General features: G+C 48.8%; 1 protein-coding gene across 1 annotated transcript; it reads right to left on the bottom strand.

Moving 5' to 3' along the window:
- Positions 1-1,434: 1,434 nt before the first annotated feature.
- LOC109756401 (GDSL esterase/lipase At1g28600) lies at positions 1,435-3,407 on the bottom strand. The gene is made up of 5 exons (XM_020315247.4): positions 3,055-3,407; positions 2,752-2,964; positions 2,361-2,509; positions 2,015-2,282; positions 1,435-1,925 (listed from the first exon to the last, which is right to left on the bottom strand). Exons 1-5 carry the CDS (start codon positions 3,311-3,313, stop codon positions 1,678-1,680), a joined length of 1,137 nt encoding a protein of 378 aa, XP_020170836.1. The 5' UTR covers positions 3,314-3,407; the 3' UTR covers positions 1,435-1,677.
- Between the last annotated feature and the right edge of the window lie 17,626 nt (positions 3,408-21,033).

Here is a 21,033-nt window from a genome sequence, read left to right on the forward strand (position 1 = left end):
GGTTGCCTCCCTAAACGCATTCTCCTATTCAGGAGCAATCGTTACCATGGGAGACACACCACCAACCCAGAACACGTTCATTATGTGAACCACAAGGTAGTTCTCGTCTGCCAACGCTTAAAATGCGTCCCGGTAAACTTTTCCGGTTTCAGTGTAGCGGCGAAGCCATGAGTCGAAAAGTGCATAAAATAAGATTTTTGGATTGTTGGAAATATTAGCACTTTTTCGATTAATCTAAACCACAAGTAAACAGTAAGCATGGCAAATACGGTATGCATCTCATACCGATACCTAAGCATGTGAGCACGTACAGTACATAGAACCGAAACATCTATGAACAACATATATACGGCCAGCACATGAACGAGCAAATAGGGGATGAACGAGTCATACCCTCCGGTTGGACAGGCCAACACGGCGGCGGTAGCGGCAGCCTCGGCATCGGCCGAGGCCTTCTTCTTGGCGGCTTCGTCGTCAGCCATGGAGTCTATGCAGGGGAAGTAGTGGAAACAGAGGCAGACGAAGGCGGGGACGGATCGGGAGCAGTCGTGTCAAGACGCTCCCCAAAAATCTTATTGCCGTTCTCCGGGCAGGATCTCGAACGACGGGGTTTCGGAGGCACCTGCTCTCCCGACCAACCGTGCACGCGGTCGTCGGGATGGGATCGTTGGAGGTAGCACACAGAGAGGAACAATAGATGACAGCTAGGGTTGTACCAGAGGGAGTGAGTGAACTGAGTTAGGGTTCACTCCACTAGGCCGTCAGGAAGATAGGCCTGGGCTCAGGCCCACGACCGAGTCCGCGAACAGCCCACGGTCCAACGTCTCGGACAGTGGCGCTTCCGCAAGCGACTCGTTAATTAATCAATTAATTGACCATTCCTGACCGACAAAAATAAGCTTCGACTCGGCTCATTCTCGCAACCCGCAAAGTGGTAGAGCAACCCTTATAAAAAGGTCTCACTCTTCTTACTGTAGCAGTATAATACTAAACTTCCCACACTTCCCACCACTTGCCATACACAATAATGGGCCTTAGAGATTAACCAGGGATTATTGTCTTATATGGGCCTAAGCCCATCCATAATCCATCATATATGAGGTACTCCCTCCTTCCCAAAATATAGGGCACGGTTTGACTTTTCTGGTCTTCGTTGCACAACTTTGACTATGATTTTCATGTATTGTATGTCTATAAAATTAGTGTACATACATATGTAATAAAATTGTTTTGCAAGACAAATACGATGATGCTATTTATACATGTTCAATCCATATACTTTGATATATATTAGTGGTCAAAGTCGTAAAAAGTCAATCGTGCCTTATATTTTGGGAAGGAGAGAGTACTAAAAAATGGTCATCATGTTTTAAAAAACTTTGCTGTGTATTTGAAATGTTTATTGGGTTTTTAAAAATGTTTATCAGATACAGCTTTACGATCACTAAATCTCTTCAAACAATGTATTTCTCAATTCCTTCAAACAATTATGGTGTGCATCTAATTGAAACACTTTTTCTTTTACAAATGTACCCCACACGGCAACACGAGCAGCCTGCCTAGTCAAAAAGTGTAGTTAGTCGATGCCTTAGCAGGAGAACGTCCACGTGTGCCAAGGATTAATTTAGCCGGAATTGCTCTACTCCCTCTGTCGCTGTCTTAGTTAGGCTTAGGCTTTTAGGCGCACCCAATCCTTCGTCTCGCCTCCGCCGTCCACGAGCTGAGCAGAGCAGGCGAGTTGGCCTTCAACGTGGCGCAGGCCGTGTGCCTATTGGCGGCCTCCGTGAAGTGCACCCCGTCCCAGGACACGTACTCAGACGGGTCGGCGCACGCCGCCGTCCCGGCCGCGCCGCAGAACGCCGTCATGTTGAAGTTGTACACGCCGCTCCCGCCGCAGCACGCCGCCAGCGGCTCATCCCTAAACCCTGAGATCGACGGAGAAGACGAGGTCAGGAGAAAGCTGATTATCAGTCTGTGGCCTGTGTGCTCCATAGCCGGTGGCTGTTGTGCGTACCGTATTTCCGGGGCGAAACGATGAGATCGGCGACGGCGCCGTAGAGATCGGCGTAGAGGATGGCCGTCCCCGGGTGCGCTCGCCGGAGCTCCCGGAGCATGCCGTTCAGCGCGCGGTTGTGCAGCTCGGCGAGGTTGTTGAGCGGCTTGATGCAGCCGGACGCCGGGTCGTGGTCGCCGCTCTGGTAGAGGGCGAGCAGCTGTGGCTCGCAGCCGAGCGGTATCATCCCGGGGACCAGTACGGTCCTCGCTCCGGCGGCGATCACCTCCTGCAAGCATTCTCACGTACCGTTGGAATGGAGCACAGCTTTATTTGACCGACTGATCACGGGAGTGTGCTAGCTTACGGTCACGACTGAACGGACGGCGCCGACGATGTGCGGCACGAAGGCCCGCGCCTCCTCGACGGTGGTGTTCCCGGCAAAGGCGACGAGGTAATCGTTTACTCCAATCTCGCCGACGATGAAGAGCGAGGTCGCCATGATCCTCGTACGGTCTATTATTATAAGGTGACGATGCACCCATCATGAAAAAGAGAAGATTATCAAATCGACCAGCCATGCGTTCACAAAGGGAGGAGGCCCTTTACACAACAACATGCATGCATGCAGCCCTGTTTATGTCATTCCACGCAATAATAAAGATATGACACACGTGTTTTTTCTAAAAATATCTCTAAGAAAAGATATAACGCACGTGTAATTCAATAAGTTTGTATTGATAAAATAGATTACTTACTGTGAACTGAGCCAAGAAGCTGCAAAACGTTCTTGAACCAGGTGGCTTGGTTTGTGAAAGAGACAGGCACAAACGGCTTAAGCCCTCTGCTCTCGAAGAAATCCGGGCCAAGCGCCGTCGCTCCACCGACGGCAAAGTTCACGCCGCGCCGAAAATCCTCTGCGCTCTTGCCGGCGAGGTACGGCGTCGGGTGCGGTACCCCCAGCGCCTCAGCTGCTCCACCAAGAAGATCAACGTCTCACGTGAGCCTATCAATGCACTACCATACTGAAACTGTTGGTTTAATTGGTGGTCAGTGGTCACCGATGAAGTCGACGACGAGGCGGCCGTCGGACGCCCGGCCAGTGGGGCGCCGGAAGAAGGTCTCGCCGTAGGGCGGCCGGCTGGACGGCCCCGCGCGGGTGGCCGCGAGATGCAGCGAGTTCCCGGTGTCGGTGAGCGAGTCGCCGAAGCTGAAGACGCCGGCGTAGCGCGTCCCGCGGTCGCCGGCGGCGGCGCCGATGACGGGGAGAAGCGCCACCGCCAGCGCCAGCGCCACGAGGAACTGTGAAAATGGGCACATCGTATCTAATGTGCGTGCGTGTCTGCTGCTATCCTTCGGTGCTACGATTTGTGTGGAGCTGTGTGGTTCGTTTTGTAGGCAACGTACGTCGGCAGCGACAGGGGGGAATTGATTAATGGACATCATTCGCTTTACTTTAAGGATCTAGAAGCAGCCGCGCGTGCGTGTTTGCGTTTCAAAGGATTTTAAAGGATGGAGATGGGGAAGCCGTCCGGGGATTGGAGGCCTCTCAAACGGAACTCCACTATCTCCATCGGCCACAGCAGGCGCTTGGCAAGACTCGTTTTGACTGCATTTCGTTGAACGCGACTGCACATCCACGCGCATGCCCTTGCCCCGTAGACAAGCTCCATCTAAAACAGTACAGTCGGCGTGCGTGTAGATTTTAATAGATTTTGAAAAGAAAATCTGGTAGACAATGAGAACAGCCCCGGCCTCTACATTATTCGATGCACATAATCATTTTTGCTATAATATCATACTAGTAATCATCCGATGCAAAAATAAATAAATAAATGAAAGCATGCACAAATACAATAGGCCTGCAATATGATTACAAATATATAACTTATTACTGGGCCGTCATCTAAATCAGTTGAGTGTATCTTGTGCTACAATCTTCTAATGGCTGCACCCAAATGTCATAGGTGCATGACCCTTTCCTAGTTGAACATAGCATCACATACAGATTCTTTATGTTGCCCTCGTGAGAACCTACAAAAAGTATGAAAGTTTGTTCCTCAAAAACACAGTCATTACAACAATTTCAGGTTGTCCAAGGTAAGGTACACACTCCCTCATGGACGTGTATATTAGTTTTGGGGCACACCCGACGAACTAGTTTCCGAACCGTAAGTTATACTAGCCAGTGGAGGGAGTGAAAGTGCATCTTGGTTCGTTCATCCGTGCACATTAGTTTGTGCTTTATCTATAAAGCGGGCCGAAAGCATGTTTTAAGAGTGAAAGTGCATCTAGGCCGCACTTGTGTGTTTGCGTTTTAAACGATGGTGATGGAGGAGCCGTCCGGAGATTGGAGACCTCTCAAATGGAATTCCACTATCTCTATTGGCGCTTGGCAAGACTCGTTTTGGTTGTATCTTGTTGAAGGTGACTACACATGGAAGTTCTTGCTCCCATACACAGCCTTTTGTAGAGGGAGATTGAAAGCTAAATGGATCGTACATCAAACAAGGGTAAATTGGCCCCACCTGTCATAACGGTCAACTTGACGGTCAAAACAAACGGAGTTGACTGGGCCGCCACGTCAGCCCTGATGGGTGGGTCCCATTTGTCATAATCGCGTTTAAATCGTCTAAACGGACCATTTTTCAAATGTGGTAGTTTTTAGTCATAAAATTAGAATTTTTTGATAGTTATCAGTCACTTTTTTGAATGTGGTAGTTCTGTGGGACGGTAACCCCTAATGTGGTAGTTTTTTGTCAAATACTCATTCGAATGAGAGCGGACATTTCCTTATGTTCAGAAAGCTAGACATTCAGGTGGTACCCCAACCCTAGCCGCCGCCGGGGCCGAAACCACCTCCCTCGCTTCCTCCCGCCACCGCCGGCGTGTGCCCGGAAGCCGACGGTGGTGGCGGGGGTTCTCCTCGCTCCCGCGTCTTGGGGGTGGTGCGGGGCCCCTATGCGCATGGAGGCGTGGCCGATCTAGCGAAGCGGCGGCGATGGCTGCGGCGACGGCGGTGGTTGTGACGCCCCCGATTTGACCGTACACTAATCATGCACGCAAATGTGTACGATCAAGGTCAGGGACTCACGGGAAGATATCACAACACAACTCTACAACATAATTAAGCCATACAAGCATCATAATACAAGCCAGGGGCCTCGAGGGCTCGAATACAAATGCTCGATCACAGACGAGTCAGCGGAAGCAACAATATCTGAGTACAGACATAAGTTAAACAAGTTTGCCTTAAGAAGGCTAGCACAAACAGGGATACAGATCGAACGAGGCGCAGGCCTCCTGCCTGGGATCCTCCTAACTACTCCTGGTCGTCGTCAGCGGCCTGCACGTAGTAGTAGGCACCTCCGGTGTCGTAGGTGTCGTCGTCGACGGTGGCGTCTGGCTCCTGGACTCCAATATCTGGTTGCGACAATCAGATAGATAGGAAAGGGGGAAAGAGGGAGAGAAGCAACCGTGAGTACTCATCCAAAGTACTCGCAAGCAAGGAGCTACACTACATATGCATGGGTATATGTGTAAAGGGGCATATTAGTGGACTGAACTGCAGAATGCCAGAATAAGAGGGGGATAGCTAGTCCTGTCGAAGACTACGCTTCTGGTCATCTCCATCTTGCAGCAGGTAGAAGAGAGTAGATTGAAGTCCTCCAAGTAACATCGCATAGCATAATCCTACCCGGCGATCCCCTCCTCGTCGCCCTGTTAGAGAGCGATCACCGGGTTGTATCTGGCACTTGGAAGGGTGTATTTTATTCAGTATCCGGTTCTAGTTGTCATAAGGTCAAGGTACAACTCCGGGTCGTCCTTTTACCGAGGGACACGGCTATTCGAATAGATAAACTTCCCTGCAGGGGTGCACCACATAACCCAACACGCTCGATCCCATTTGGCCGGACACACTTTTCTGGGTCATGCCCGGCCTCGTAAGATCAACACGTCGCAGCCCCACCTAAGCACAACAGAGAGGTCAGCACGCCGGTCTAACCCTATGCGCGCAGGGGTCTGGGCCCATCGCCCTATGCACACCTGCACGTTGCGTACGCGGCCGGAAGCAGACCTAGCCTAGTGGCGTTCCAGTCCAATCCGGCGCGCGCCACTCAGTCGCTGACGTCAAGAAGGCTTCGGCTGATACCACGACGTCGGGATACCCATAACTACTCCCACGTAGATGGTTAGTGCGTATAGACCAAATGGCCAGACTCAGATCAAATACCAAGATCTCGTTAAGCGTGTTAAGTAACCGCGAACGCCGACCAGGGCCAGGCCCACCTCTCACCTAGGCGGTCTCAACCTGCCCTGTCGCTCCGTCACAAAGATCCACTCGCGGGTACTCCTACGAGCCGACCCGACTTTAGTCATCACATGTGTCATGTATATAGTATATAAGTATATACCCATGATCACCGCCCAGGTGATCACGGCCCGATAGTATAGCACAGCCGACGGACAAGAATGTAGGGCCACTGATGGAAATCTAGCATCCTATACTAAGCATGTAGGATTGCGGGTAAAGGTAACAACAGTAGTTACAAGGATAGGCTATGCATCAGGATAGGATATCGGAAAGCAGTAACATGCTACACTACTCTAATGCAAGCAGTAAAGAGAAGAATAGGCGATATCTGGTGATCAAGGGGGGGGGCTTGCCTGGTTGCTCTGGCAAGTAGGAGGGGTCGTCAACTCCGTAGTCGAACTGGGCAGCAGCAGTGTCGGTCTCGTAGTCTACCGGAGAGAAGAGGGGGGAAGAAACAGTAAATACAATGCAAACATAAGCATGACGATGCGTGACATGACAATGAGCGGTGCTAGGAGTGTCCTAACGCGACAGTAGGTGGTACCGGTGAAGGGGGGACATCTGGGAGGTATTCCCGATGTTTCGCGTTTTCGGACAGACGGACCGGAGGGGGAAAGTTGCTAGTTCGATAGGTTAGGGAGGTGTGGTGGACGAACGGACTGCGTATTCGGATTCGTCTCGTCGTTCTGAGCAACTTTCATATAGAAAACATTTTCATCCGAGTTACGGTTTAAAAGATATGAATTTTCAAAGTTTATTTGAATTTCTGGAATTATTTAATTAACAGAAAAAGAGATATGACGTCAGCATGACGTATGAGCGACGTCAGCGGTCAACAGTCCGGGTTGATTGGTCAAAACTGACACGGGGGACCCACCTGTCATAGACAGTGGGTTATCAGAAGATTAAACTAATTAACTTTTAGTTAATTAACTACTGGGCCCACCTGTCAGTGAGTGATTAGATTAATTAATTATTTTTATTTATAAAACATTTTTCTTTTTCTTTTCTCTTTTTTTTATTTTTGCGGTGGGGCCCGCATGTCAGTGGCTGGACCTGCCCAGTCAGCACGTTGACTGGGTGGACCCAGTCAACGGGGCCCTCGGGCCCACTGGCAGTGGCACTGGGGGGGGCAGGCCAGCCACGTCGGCGGCCGGCGCCGGAGCGACTCCGGCGAGCCAAACGCGGCGGCGCGGCTCGGGAGGGGCGCGGGTTTCACGCACAGGGGGTCTGCGGGGTCGTGGCTGGGCGCGTTCGACGCGGCTCGGCGCCGCGCGTCCAACGGTGGTGGCCGGAGGGGCTGGAACGGGCGGGGGCGAGCGCTTCGAGCTCGCCGGCGGCGAGGTGCTTCGGGTGAGCAACGGCCACGTCGGTTCGGCGCGAGATCGGGCAAGCGGAGGAGCTGGGGAGCATCTACATGCGGTGGGGAGTGTTGCGGGCTTGAGCCCGTGACCAAAAGGTCACCGGAGACCCGCCGGCGGCGAGCTCCGCGGCGCGGCGTTCGGGCGCGCGTGGGGAAGAAGCTAGGGGCGCGCGAGAGAGAAAAGGACAGGGGAGGAGGGGGAGGCTCACCGCGCGGCACACGGAGGCCGGTGAGAGCTTAGGAGCAGCAGGTCGGCGCCGGGGAAGAAGGGGGGTCGCCGGCGTCCGAAGTTGAAGGCGAGCTCGGGGAGGCCGTTGGAGTGGCTCCGAGCTTCAACGGAGAGGCGGAGGTGGTGTAGTCGAGGGCGGCGACGGCGTACGACACGGCGAGGTGGCGATTGGGGCACGGTGGCCGCGTGAACGACGGGAACGGCGGCGAGCGCGTCGGGCGTGGGGGGGAGAAGAGAGTGGCGCGGATCTGGGGGGGAAGAGGGAGGCGCAAGGGCCGAGAGGTGAGCGGGGTGAGTGGGAGAGAGGCCCGAGGCGGCGGGGTGCTGGCGCCCTTATCCTCCCCGTCGCCGGCGAGGTGGTGCGGCGGGGACGGCCCCTGTTCCGACCCCGGTCGGGGGAACAGGGAAGGGGGCGAGGGGGGGAGAGGTGGGCTGGGCCGGGGGTCGGCCCAGTTGGGCCAGGGGTCCAGTGGGGGGGAAGGCCTGCTCCCTTTTTTTCTGTTCTGTGTTCTTTTGCCTTTTCTTTTTATTTGTTTATTTTCTTTTCCGTTTTATTTCATTTAAAAGTATTTAGGTATTTTATAAAAATGTGTTTTCTCCACCATAATTACCAGTGTGTTATTTGGCACCCACCGAACATTTTTGTTCAAATTTTTGAAAACTTTTATTTTCCACTTTAATTTTAATTGAAGTTGAATTAGGAGTTTGAAAAGAAGTGTGATTCCAAATGTGATCATGCCCAGTTTAGCAACATGATTAGCTTAATCACATAGAGTTACTGTAGCATGATCCTCAGGGTGTTACAGTGGTGGTCGGCCTTGCCTCGGGCGACGCGGATGCAGGCGCGTTGGGCTGCCCGATCACGGGCGGCTGTGCACGGCAGCTAGCCTGGTTCGGGCGGTGGTGCGATGCGATCTATGATGCGGTGGCGCGTCATCTGACTTTGGATCGGCGGCGGCGTAGAGAGCCTGGTGGACTGCTTGGCGGCACCTCCGGTCAGATCCGTTCTGGCAGGTGCAACCGGCGGTGGTGGTCATCTTCTCCGTTGGAGGTGGCTAGCCCGAGGCTGGGTGGTCGGATCTCGAGATCCGTCATCTAGTTTCGGCTGCGAGTTGGGGAGACATAGTTGCCGGTGAAAACCGAGCCGACGGTAGGTGATGGCGGCGTTCTGCGCCATTACCTTGTTGAAGGCATCGTCATGTAACTTATGTTGACCCACTCGTGCTGCTCCGGGGGAAACCCTAGGATCTGGTGTTCTAGATCAGACGATGACGGCACTACGGTGTCGTTTCTCTCTGGGAGCGTCATTTGTGGACCAGCGCTGTAAGACAGAGGCAAGAGGCGGAGCGGGTTCGTCTTGAGCGGAGCTTCGGTGAAGAGGTTAAGTCATGCCCGGCCGACAGGTCCTACGCTGCGTCATGCCTGGTCGGCAGGTGCTATGCACGACAGTTCTTCCAGAGTCTCCGGGTCGGGATGGACGAGCGCAGGGCGGTGCAGTCGTTGGGCGCTGTGGTGGCGTCGGCGGATGACCGGACTGGCAAGGATGATGCGGATCTCTCTCCTGGAGATGGGACAGCGGTTCAATGATGATGGCGGCTTCTAAAACGTGTGCATGTGATGTACGCTTTAGTCTGCTGCACCGGTTGTTGGTTTCGATATGTTATATGGATGGATCGGCGACGACATCGGTTATAGATGTGGGGAGTGAGAGCCGCATTACCAAGTTTATAGGTGTGAGTAGTGGCTTCGGGTGGTTGAGAAGGGATGCGACAATGAAATGAAATGGCTGTGCTTGGAGAATTTGTCGATAATAACTAAAATACAGTTGTAGTGTCCTAACGGTGGAAGCCCTTCAATGAAGTCCAACGACACCATCTGCCAAGCTTGTATGGGTATTGGTAAATGCTCTGAGAGGCCTGGATAATGATTGAGGTCAGGTTTAGCTTGTTGACAGATCATGCAAGCCTGAACATAGGCAGTAACTAAAGCCTTCATAAGTAGCCAAGCAAACACTGAATGCAGTCTCTGATCTCTAGCATAACCACCTGAATACCCCTTGCTTCCAACTCATGTCCTTTCAGTAAAGCAAACTGAAAATCTTCATTATGGCCAACCCAGGTACGCCCTTTATAGTACAGTAATCCATCTCTCTGGGTAAAATGCATGTGAGACAGGGGTCAGGATCCTAGGTAATGTCCTCAAATATCTTGACTTTTCGTGACATTTTCCAGCCATGCAGGTTGACAAATGGAAAGAGCATCCAATGTGTCCATTTTCACTCATGGACGCTGTAGATAAGGCTATAAAGCAGCGGTTGCTCCATTGTTAGTGCCCTTGCAATAACACAACTGATGCGTAGACCCAACATTTTAGTGAATTCCCTCTACTGTCATGATGTGTGCAAACATTGGTCCTCAAGATGCACCAAGTTGCGATGATCAGTATTGACCAAGAATTCACTCTTGCAATAAGGGCGTCAATGCTCCATAGAAAAAATAATAGCCATTAATTATGTTTCATATGTCCACAATCCTTTGTTGCCAGGGCCCAAGGTTTTGCTAAGGTGTGCCATAGGTGACCATCTTGCTCCAAGACAACACCAATGCCCTGCTCAATAGCATTGGTTTCAAGAACAAAAAGGCCGAGCAAAATTTGGTAATGAAAGAACTAGAGCACTGATCAACCTCTGCTTCGATGTGTCAAACGCAAGATCGCGGTCACTTGTCCACATGAAGGGTATATTATTGTTGAGTAGATGAGTCCAAGGCCAAGCACTAATGCATAATGCTTGACAAACTTCCTATAATAACCTGGTAATAAAAATATTTTTTTGGCTATGAATACCACACGTCGCTCTCAGATATATTGCTCAAACAGAGTGGCTATAATTAATTTGGTTACAATTGGGTGCACATGCAAGTGCATCAAAGGAAGATATCAAGAAGAGGGGGGGGAGGGGGCACTGCCTTGCGTTCCCGTGATCGATATTCGATGCTCAATACCTGATATCTCGTTCTTTCTTATACCCGATCGATGTCACACACCCATCCCCGGTCACGTACGAAGGGTTTCGTGGGCTTCTAACCACTAGTGGTAGATATGCTAACAAACATCTACCCAAGCCCTAGAAGTTATTAGTAGTTCTAATATGAATACTCGGTCTTGTTGGTACACATAGACCTTCATGAGTTGACATGTAACACGGCGAGAGCATTGTTGTATGCCTACACTTTAATATCATCCTCGCATAATCTCATATAAGTAGGAGTAGTGTTGTTACTTGACTAGTGTAGTGAAGCCCCGACCCTTGGTAAAATATGTGCCTCGCGTCTATCCGGTAATACGAGGTTGCGTCCAGAACGAAACAAATATATCTACGACTACCATATCTTTGTTAGGTACTTTACAAAACACCCCTCAACAGCTGAGGCCGACTGTGAGAACCTCATGTCATCATCGGATCAGGCGAGCATTACTTATCATCCTTGGTTTTAGAGACAATTGCGCGTAGCGACCTTGGTATGTGCGACGCTCGAACAACAATCACAACGTCAACATGAGGGCAGAGGTGAGGCGTGTGCGGGAGGGGGCAGAGATCTGTCTTTAAGACACGGATCTAAATCCTATTTTCAAAATCTTTTAAATGGCTTTTTAAGTGTAGTAAATCTTGTGAAGGGCATTTTGGTCTTTTGCGGCTTCGTTTTAAACTTTGGACGCGTCTAGTGGGCGGCCGACTGCCCACTAGTGCGATCGAGCGGCCGGCCTAAAAAGATAAGCCCCTGTCCCCCCGCGGTATAGAAAAGGAAGGGGACAGGCAGCCACCAAACCGAGGCGATGGAGCGCCCAATCCCGAACAGAAAAGGCGATCCCCACGTGGCCAGCTGTCCCCACGCTCGCTCGCCCCCACGTCCCAGCCCCTCCCACGCCCGCTCGCCCCAGCCCCTTCCACGCTACCTTCTTGTCCTCCACGAAAGAAGGGGATCCAAGGCTCCTTCTTCCTCCTCCTGTACAGCCGCCATGGCAGCCCAAAAGTAGAAGAAACTACTTCAACAAATTGATCTAAAGGGCAGGGTGATCAGAGCCATACCAGGCAGCAACATCAGGCAAGCAATTCCTCTCTGCCCCTCTTCAGTTCTCCCCCTTCTTGTACTGCATCTATAAACACTCTTCTCCATGGATCTATCAGCAAATCCATGGAGAAGCTGCTTCAAAAAAGGAGTGGATCTGCCACATCACCCCATTGTCAACATCACACCACCCCCACCCCCCATGAGTGCATATGCATACTAAATATGGTTTGAGATCAAAACTGAACATGTTTTCTAATATGCATGCCAGGCAAGTTTCCCCTCCCCCTGTATGTGTTCAGCAAGCCAACTAAGACATATTTTCTGGCTAACTAAAACATGATTCTAGCCAACTGAACATGCATGCTGGCCAACTGATATATGCATCCTGGTCAACTGAAACACCTATTCTAACCAACTGAACACATTGACTGTGCAACTGAACATGCATGCTGGCCAACTGATATATGCATCCTAGCCAACTGAAACATCTATTCTAGCCAACTGAACACATTGACTGTGCAACTAAACATGCATGCTGCCCAACTGATATATGCATCCTGGGAAATTGAAACATCTATTCTAGCCAACTGAACACATTGACTGTCCAACTAAACATGCATGCTGGCCAACTGATATATGCATCCTGGCCAACTGAAAGATCTATTCTAGCCAAAACCAAAAATCTACAGTACGACAGCTAAAACACAAGAACTTTTGTGAAAACCACACAATGATCAATAGCAACTTCTCCAGCAATTTGTGCAACAGAGAAAATAAACAAGGCTATTGAAGCCATAAACCATATTAAAGTAGTCACGCATATATACTTGTCCGACACATATATTCTGGTAGCACACCTATTGCAAAAGCTATAGTATAAAAATATGTTCAAAGATACTGGAAGTAAAAACAGAAACGGCGATGAAAAACATATATCTATAGTCCGTCATCCAATTCTTCTTTCTTCTTTCACCTGGATTTTCTATCTCAAAATGTAGCATCAAATTGTGTTCAAATTATGTGCAGAAAAATCTGAATCAGGTCCTTGCCAATAGAAAACCTGCGGATCATTGCAACAAACAGAGGAAAAAGTCAGAAAAACTCTGTAGTAAAAAAAGTCATGTTCTTGCTAACTATTTACTGCAAATTGTGCAACTAACATAACAAGTCTATGCAAACAAAAAAATGCATACCTGTTATAATAAAAGATTCTGCTATAGACATGTTACTTTTGGAACTAAGATTATCATAAAGGGATTTTTACATCTGTGCCCCTGGTTCCTTAGCTCTACTCATTCATCCCCGACTTTTGCTCAATTTTCCCCACTCCCTTGCCAGAAACCCTCATAACTGGGCACAACGGACGTTGTTGTCGGGTCAAAGGCTTGACCGTTAACTCTGACTAGTGGGGCCACGCTGGACTGTGCCGCGTTGGGTGGTGTTGCTGTTCGACCATTGGGTCGTGGTTTTGTTGGGCCGTCCCTTGCATTAAACGTCTGCGCGCGCCGCCAGGACAGAAGCCTGCTATGCATGCACCCAGCAAACCCTGCCTGCGTGCGTCGATCGAGCTTGCATGCGCCGATGCCAATATGTAGCTTAAATAGCCGTAGTGCTACGTGTTATTTGGCCGTGGCAATAACAGGGTCAAATGTGAAGTTAGTAGCCCGTTTTCAAACCCACCGCAGCATCGGGAGTGTACATGCATGGGAAATGGTGGTTTGAAAAGAAGAAGAAAAAGAAGCTAATTGCACGCGTGGGAATCCATGGTCATACCCTATATTATATGAACAAAAAGAGACAATTTTTGAAGAGCTTGTGTCCATTTTGAATGATAAAAATAAATTTGGCCCTTAAAAATTTGGTCATTTTGCATGATAAAAAGAGATAGAGGGCTTGTGGCCATTGTACAAATGCAAAATGACCCATTTTTGATAGTTTGTGGCCATTTTACATGATAAAAATAAATTTAGCCCTTATAAATTTGGTCATTTTACATTTGTATAGAACAAAAAGAACGATGCAAAAAACAGAGCAAACGATGCAAAAATACAGAGCCAGCACGTTCACAAAAAATAGAGCAAACGATGCAAAAAAACGACGCAATTCGACGGCCCAGAGCTTGGTTTCCTTTTGGGCCCAATAACAACTTTTTTTTCACGGAGTCAGTGGTGGGCAAGCAGCCGAGCACAACCAATAGGATCGCCTCTCGCGGATCGCCCCACGATCCAACGATGTGGAGCCGTCCTTGTGATCCAACGGCGCGGAGCCTGCACACAGCCAGCCCACCTAGTTCCTTCTAGAAGGCCAGATCTGAGGGCTGTCGCTTGGCGCAAGGGTATGATCGGACGCTGACGTTGGGAGCTAGGGTTAGGCGAAACCCTGCGGGGTTTAGAGGGGTTTTGAGCTGGTCAACGGGGTTTCGAAGGCTTTGACTGAGCATAACTAATTTAAAAAATCGAAAAAATATAAAACCTTCGCCATTCGTCGTTTTATAAGACAAACTAACGAGGAAAAATACTAAACTTGGTCTATGGTCATTTTCATGAAAAAAACCTAGCTGGCACGATTGAGGTCAAATGAGCACCATTAATTTTAAAAAAATCAAAAAAATATAAAACCTGCGCACAATGTTGTCTTATGTGACATGTTACCAACCAAAAATCATAAACTTGCTCTATGGTCATTTTCATGAGAAAACCTTCACACATATGAGCTATCATGTACATGATTTCATAGAGTTCAAGGAGAGGAGGTGGTGTTACCTTCTGTTTTTGAATTTTCTTAAAAATATCAAAAAAATCAAAAAATAGTGAGACTTCGAATCTACACTATGGAAAGTGAATATGTGTTAATAAAAAAACATTTGGCTCATTTAGAGTAGGTTCAAAAAAACTTGATTACAAATGGGTTGTTTACCCTAGCCTGGGAGCACATTTTCTCAAATTCAAATTTATTTGACCTCCTCTAAATCACTTCAAATTTGTGCCCCAAATGCGTCGGCGCGGACGTCAAACGGACGCCACACGCGCCTTCTCGCTGTCCGCCGCGTCCCCACCTGGCAGCCGCCCACTCGCGGTCAGCTTAATTTATGACCACGGGCCCACGCGTCAGCGACGGCGGTCGCCCTTTTTTAAGCCGACCGTGCGGCGGGGCCATCCTCATCCAAACTCGCCGTCCCCATCTAGGCAAGCTCGCTCCCCCGTCGCCGGCAAACCCTAGCAAAAACCCTAGCCAAATGGGGCTCTTCTCCGGCGCCGGCAGCAACAAGTCCAAGGGCAAGGCCCCCGCCGTTCCTTTCCCCTTTGAGTTCGTACCGCCTCCGCCGGCGCCGGCTCGCCGGCAGAGGGTGCGAGTGAGCGTGCCAGTGCACCAGGAGGAGTGGCTGGCAGCACCGCGTCCCTCTGCCGTACCCAGCGTCACCCTGCCGCATGGCTGGCATCTGGATCCAGAGAGGATCCTAGTGCCGGCGGCGCCGTGGTCGACTAGGGCGCACGTGGAGGAGGTGCGGCGCCAGCGGGCAATGCTGACGCCGAAGCAGCGCCACAACACCACCTACGCCACCGACTCGCCTAACTGGGCGAGGTGGTTCGCCTTCGAGCACGAGGAGGCGAGGCGACGCGGCGTGCCGCCGCCCCTGCTCGTCATCCGGGAGGAAGACCAGGCGGCCCTTGAGGCGGTCCACCGCGAGAGCGAGGAGGACGAGCGACGCAGGGTGGAGGCGGTGGAGGAAGAGGAGGCTCGCTACGAGGCGGCCATGGCGCAGGCCCTCGCCCTCTACGCGGCCGGAGATTGCGTCGTGCCGCCGGTGGCCCCGCCGTCCCCTCCCCGACGGCTCGTCAAGGCCGACCCGAAGCCGCAGTCGGAGCCGGAGCCAGAGCCGGAGCCCATCGCGCGCTTCTCCTGGACGGGAGTGGTGCGCGAGTGGGTGTCCGTGCCACCGGTTTGGATGGGGGCGACCCCGGAGCAAGAGGCGGCGTACCTCGAGATGTGGCGCCAGTGACGGCTCGCCGAGGAGCGCCGTCGCGGCGAGTACGAGGAGATGCTCGAGCACGACCTCGAGGAGGAGGCGCGCCAAGCCGCAGCTGCACAGGCGGCCGCACAGCCCCCCGCGCCGGCACTGCCCTCGCCGGAACAGCTGCCCGCAGCCTACATCGCCGCCGCCTGGAACACGGCGTTCCCCTGGGCCGGCCCTGCGCCGATGCTCATCGACCTCACCCACCCCGAGGACGACGACGCCTAGGGCGCGCTGGGCAGTGCGCCGCCTCGTAGTTAGGTTGTTTTTAATTTCTTTTAATGCTAATGTGGACGCGTGGACTCTCGCCGGCCTTCCTGGCCGGCTTTAATGTTTAATTAAGTTGTTTTTATTTTAAATATGCATGCACATTTTTTTGTCTGCGCCGTCAAAATGGGTCAGGCCAGCGTTGGGCGCACAAGCCGAACCAAACGCATTGGGCGCAGCGAGGGGATTTGGGGAAAATGGTAGGGGCGATGGAGGTGGTTGCCCTCTTTATATGATGTGCTACCCCACGACCGCGGTCTTGCATGCGCCCACATATACGCGTCCCCACTCGTCAGCTAATAGTCAAAGGCATTGACCCAACGGCAACGTCCGTTATAACCAGTTATGAGGGTTTCGGGCAAGGGAGTGGAGAAAAGTGAGCAAAAGTTAACAGAGTGGGGTTGAATGAGTAGAGCTAAGGAACCAGGGGCACAGAAATAAAAAAACCCTATCATAAAATGTTGTGCAACTGCCTATTTACTAAGTTTTTAGATTGTTTGAAACACTCTTTGATGATTAAAACTTGACATCACTTCCTTCTTTTTTTATATGCAGTGGATGTGTGGCAGCACCCAAAAAAAGGAAAAAATATGCTTGGTCTCAGTGAGTTGCCTCCTGATCTCAATGAGCTTCCTCGTGATATGGATGAGCAGCAACCCAGCATACCGCAAGGAAATTGGACAGAAAATGGGCGCTCTGTTTACTGCACGCAGACAAGTCGTGGGCCTAACCCTATGTGCCATGACAATGTGGCAGGGCAGTCATCAACCCGTGGTGCCCCTGTAGTGGTGTCTTTGCAGTCAGAGAGCCATAATCTTGATGACACGGGCACCGCGGCAAATGTTCCTGGTCCAACCAGGACTGAGCTCGGAGCTGGTGCTGTTGACGGTGCTATGCAAGGAGAAGAAGGAGAAGATGAGGCTGGTTCTCAGCCAATGGAACCCTATGTTGGCATGAGGTTTGACATCCTTCAAATTGCTAAGGATCACTACAACAGCTACGCCCTACGGATGGGTTTCTCTGTTAAAATGAACACCTCTAGGCGGAAAGCTCACACAAATGTATTGGTAAAACAACAGTTTTGCTGCAACAAGTACAAGAAGCCAAAAGCTGATGATGGAGGAGCTGAGGATCCTCCTTTCCTTGACCCTATACCAGATCCAAAACCTATTGACAGTGATGAGGAGATGGAATATGAACCTCCAATATTTGCTGAAGAGGAGGCTGGTACTAGTAAGAAAAAGAAGAAGCATACTAACAAAGTAATCATGTCTTCTCAAAATAACATGGCCAAAAAAAGTTCATCCCTACAAAATAATATAGTTTGGCTATGCTCCATCTTCGTCACACAAAATGCTCAAATCATGCACAACCCCAATGACAAGCCAAGCAATTGTTTCATACTTTAGTATTCGCAAACGTTTTCAACTTTCACGCAATACATGAGCGCGAGCCAGGGACATAGCACTATAGGTGGAATAGAATGGTGGTTGTGGAGAAGACAAAAAGGAGGAAGATGGTCTCACATCAACTAGGCGTATCAATGGGCTATGGAGATGTCCATCAATAGATATCAATGTGAGTGAGTAGGGATTGCCATGCAATGGATGCACTAGAGCTATAAATATATGAAAGCTCAACAAAAGAAACTAAGTGGGTGTGCATCCAACTTGCTTGCTCACGAAGACCTAGGGCATTTTGAGGAAGCCCATCGTTGGAATATACAAGCCAAGTTCTATAATGAAATATTCCCACTAGTAAATGAAAGTGACAAAATAAGATACTCTCTATCATGAAGATCATGGTGCTACTTTGAAGCACAAGTGTGGAAAAAAGGATAGTAGCATTGTACCTTCTCTCTTTTTCTCTAATTTTTTTGGCCTTCTGTTTTTTGGCCTTTCTCTCCTTTTTTATATTTTATTTATTTATTTATTTCCTCACATGGGACAATGCTCTAATAACGAAGATCATCACACTTCTATTTACTTACAACTCAAAAATTACAACTCGATACTAGAACAAAATATGACTCTATATGCATGCCTCCGGCGGGGTACCGGGATGTGCAATGAATCAAGAGTGACATGTATGAAAAATTAAGAATGGTGGCTTTGCCACAAATACGATGTCAACTACATGATCATGCAAGGCTATATGACAATGATGGAACGTGTCATAATAAACGGAAGAGCGGAAAGTTGCATGGCAATATATTTCGGAATGGCTATGGAAATGCCATAATAGGTAGGTATGGTGGCTGTTTTGAGGAAGGTAAATGGTGGGTTTATGGTATCGGCGAAAGTTGCGCGGTACTAGAGAGGCTAGCAATGGTGAAAGGGTGAGAGTGCGTATAATCCATGGACTCAACATTAGTCATAAAGAACTCACATACTTATTGCAAAAATCTACAAGTCATCAAAAAACAAGCACTACGCGCATGCTCCTAGGGGGATAGATTGGTAGGAAAAGACTATCGCTCGTCCCCGACTGCCACTCATAAGGAAGACAATCAAAGAAACACCTCATGCTTCAAATTTGTTACACAACGGTTACCATACGTGCATGTTACGGGACTTGCAAACCTCAACACAAGTATTTCTCAAATTCACAATTAATTCACTAGCATGACTCTAATATCACCATCCTCATGTCTCAAAACAATCATCAAGCATCAAACTTCTCATAGCGTTCAACGCACTTTTTATGAAAGTTTTTATTATACCCATCTTGGATGCCCATCATATTAGGACTAATTTTATAGCCAAAGCAAATTACCATGTTGTTCTAAAAGACTCTCAAAATAATATAAGTGAAGCATGAGAGATCAATAATTTCTATAAAATAAAACCACCACCGTGCTCTAAAAAGATATAAGTGAAGCACTAGATCAAAATTATCTAGCTCAAAAGATATAAGTGAAGCACATAGAGTATTCTAATAAATTCCGATTCATGCGTGTCTCTCCCAAAAGGTGTGTACAGCAAGGATGATTGTGGTAAACTAAAAAGCAAAGACTCAAATCATACAAGACGCTCCAAGCAAAACACATATCATGTGATGAATAAAAATATAGCATCAAGTAAAGTTACCGATAAACGAAGACGAAAGAGGGGATGCCTTCCGGGGCATCCCCAAGCTTAGGATTTTGGTTGTCCTTGAATTTTACCTTGGGATGCCTTGGGCATCCCCAAGATTAGGCTCTTGTCACTCCTTGTTCCAAAATCCATCAAATCTTTACCCAAAAACTTGAAAACTTCACAACACAAAACTCAACAGAAAATCTCATGAGCTCCGTTAGTATAAGAAAACAAACCACCACTTTAATGTACTGTAATGAACTCATTCTTTATTTATATTGGTGTTAAACCTACTGTATTCCAACTTCTCTATGGCTCATACCCCCCGATACTACTCATAGATTCATCAAATAAGCAAACAACACACGAAAAATGGCAGCTAAAGTTTCTCTTTTTTACAGCAAGGTCGCAAAGACTTCACCCAAGTCTTCCCAAAGGTTCTACTTGGCACAAACACTAATTAAAACATAAAACCACATCTAAATAGAGGCTAGATGAATTATTTATTATTAAACAGGAACAAAAAATAAAATTGGATTGCCTCCCAACAAGTGCTATTGTTTAACGCCCCTAGCTGGGCATAAAAGCAAGAATAGATCTAGGTATTGCCATCTTTGGTATTTATCTTTTTAATGGGGTTATGCTCGGATCCGGGAGGTTCCTTACGTTTCCCTTCATACTCGGAGATCTTTAGATCTAGAGCATCCAACCACTTATTGCAAAGAGTGATCAACATATTCATGCGGTGAAGGGTCCCACTAACATTTTTGAGAGGTTCAAGAGATTTTTGCAAAATTTAGTTACTTCGCATATTTTCTCAAAAACTTGGGTTCCTTCTTGAGTATGATGAAGTCTCTTTTGTGGGGGTAGTACTCCTACTATTCCCTATATAATCTCATACGCGATACTGGGATCAATTTCAATAAAACTCCCTTTAGCGACAAAATCCAAGAGTTGTCTATGGGACATGGTTAGCCCAACACAAAAATTACGAAGTAAAATCTTGAAATCTCCCTTTATAGTGCAATTACGATAAGATTCTATCATCATGTACCAAGCATCTTTTAAGTTTTCTCCTTGTCTTTGTTTGAAGTGAAGAACTTCAAAATCGGGAGACAAAGGAAGAGGGAGATGGCTAGCCATGAAGGCGAGACAAACGATCTAACACAGAGACGCACAACAAGCAAGCGAAAAGAGACGAGCGGAAAAGGGCGAAGAAAAGGCAAAGGTTTTCGAAAATCGTTTTAGAAGTGGGGAGAGGAAAACGAGAGGCAAATGGCAAATAATGTAATGCGAGGGAGAAGAGTTTATGATGGGTACTTGGTATGTCTTGACTTGGCGTAGATCTCCCCGGCAACGGCGCCAGAAATCCTTCTTTCTACCTCTTGAGCATGCGTTGGTTTTCCCTCCAAGAGGAAAGGGTGATGCAGCAAAGTAGCGTAAGTATTTCCCTCAGGTTTTTAGAACCAAGGTATCAATCCAGTAGGAGACAACACACAAGTCACCTAGTACCTGCACAAACAATCAAGAACCTTGCAACCAACGCGATAAAGGGGTTCTCAGTCCCTTCACGGCCACTCACAAAAGTGAGATCTAATAGAGATAGTAAAGTAATTTTTTTTTGGTATTTTTGTTGTATAGATTGGAAAGTAAAGATTGCAAAATAGTAAACGAGATGCAATGTAAATAAAAGAGATGCAATATAAT

Source organism: Aegilops tauschii, chromosome 1 (genome assembly GCF_002575655.3).
Source record: "Aegilops tauschii subsp. strangulata cultivar AL8/78 chromosome 1, Aet v6.0, whole genome shotgun sequence".
NCBI lineage: Eukaryota > Viridiplantae > Streptophyta > Magnoliopsida > Poales > Poaceae > Aegilops > Aegilops tauschii.

Coding starts and splice junctions, on each gene's coding strand:
- LOC109756401 (XM_020315247.4), bottom strand. CDS start 3,313: ATGTGCCCATTTTCACAGTTCCTCGTGGCGCTGGCGCTGGCGGTGGCG. Junction 2,965..3,054: donor CCTCGTCGTCGACTTCATCG/GTGACCACTGAC, acceptor TTGGTGGAGCAG/CTGAGGCGCTGGGGGTACCG. Junction 2,283..2,360: donor CCGTCCGTTCAGTCGTGACC/GTAAGCTAGCAC, acceptor GAATGCTTGCAG/GAGGTGATCGCCGCCGGAGC.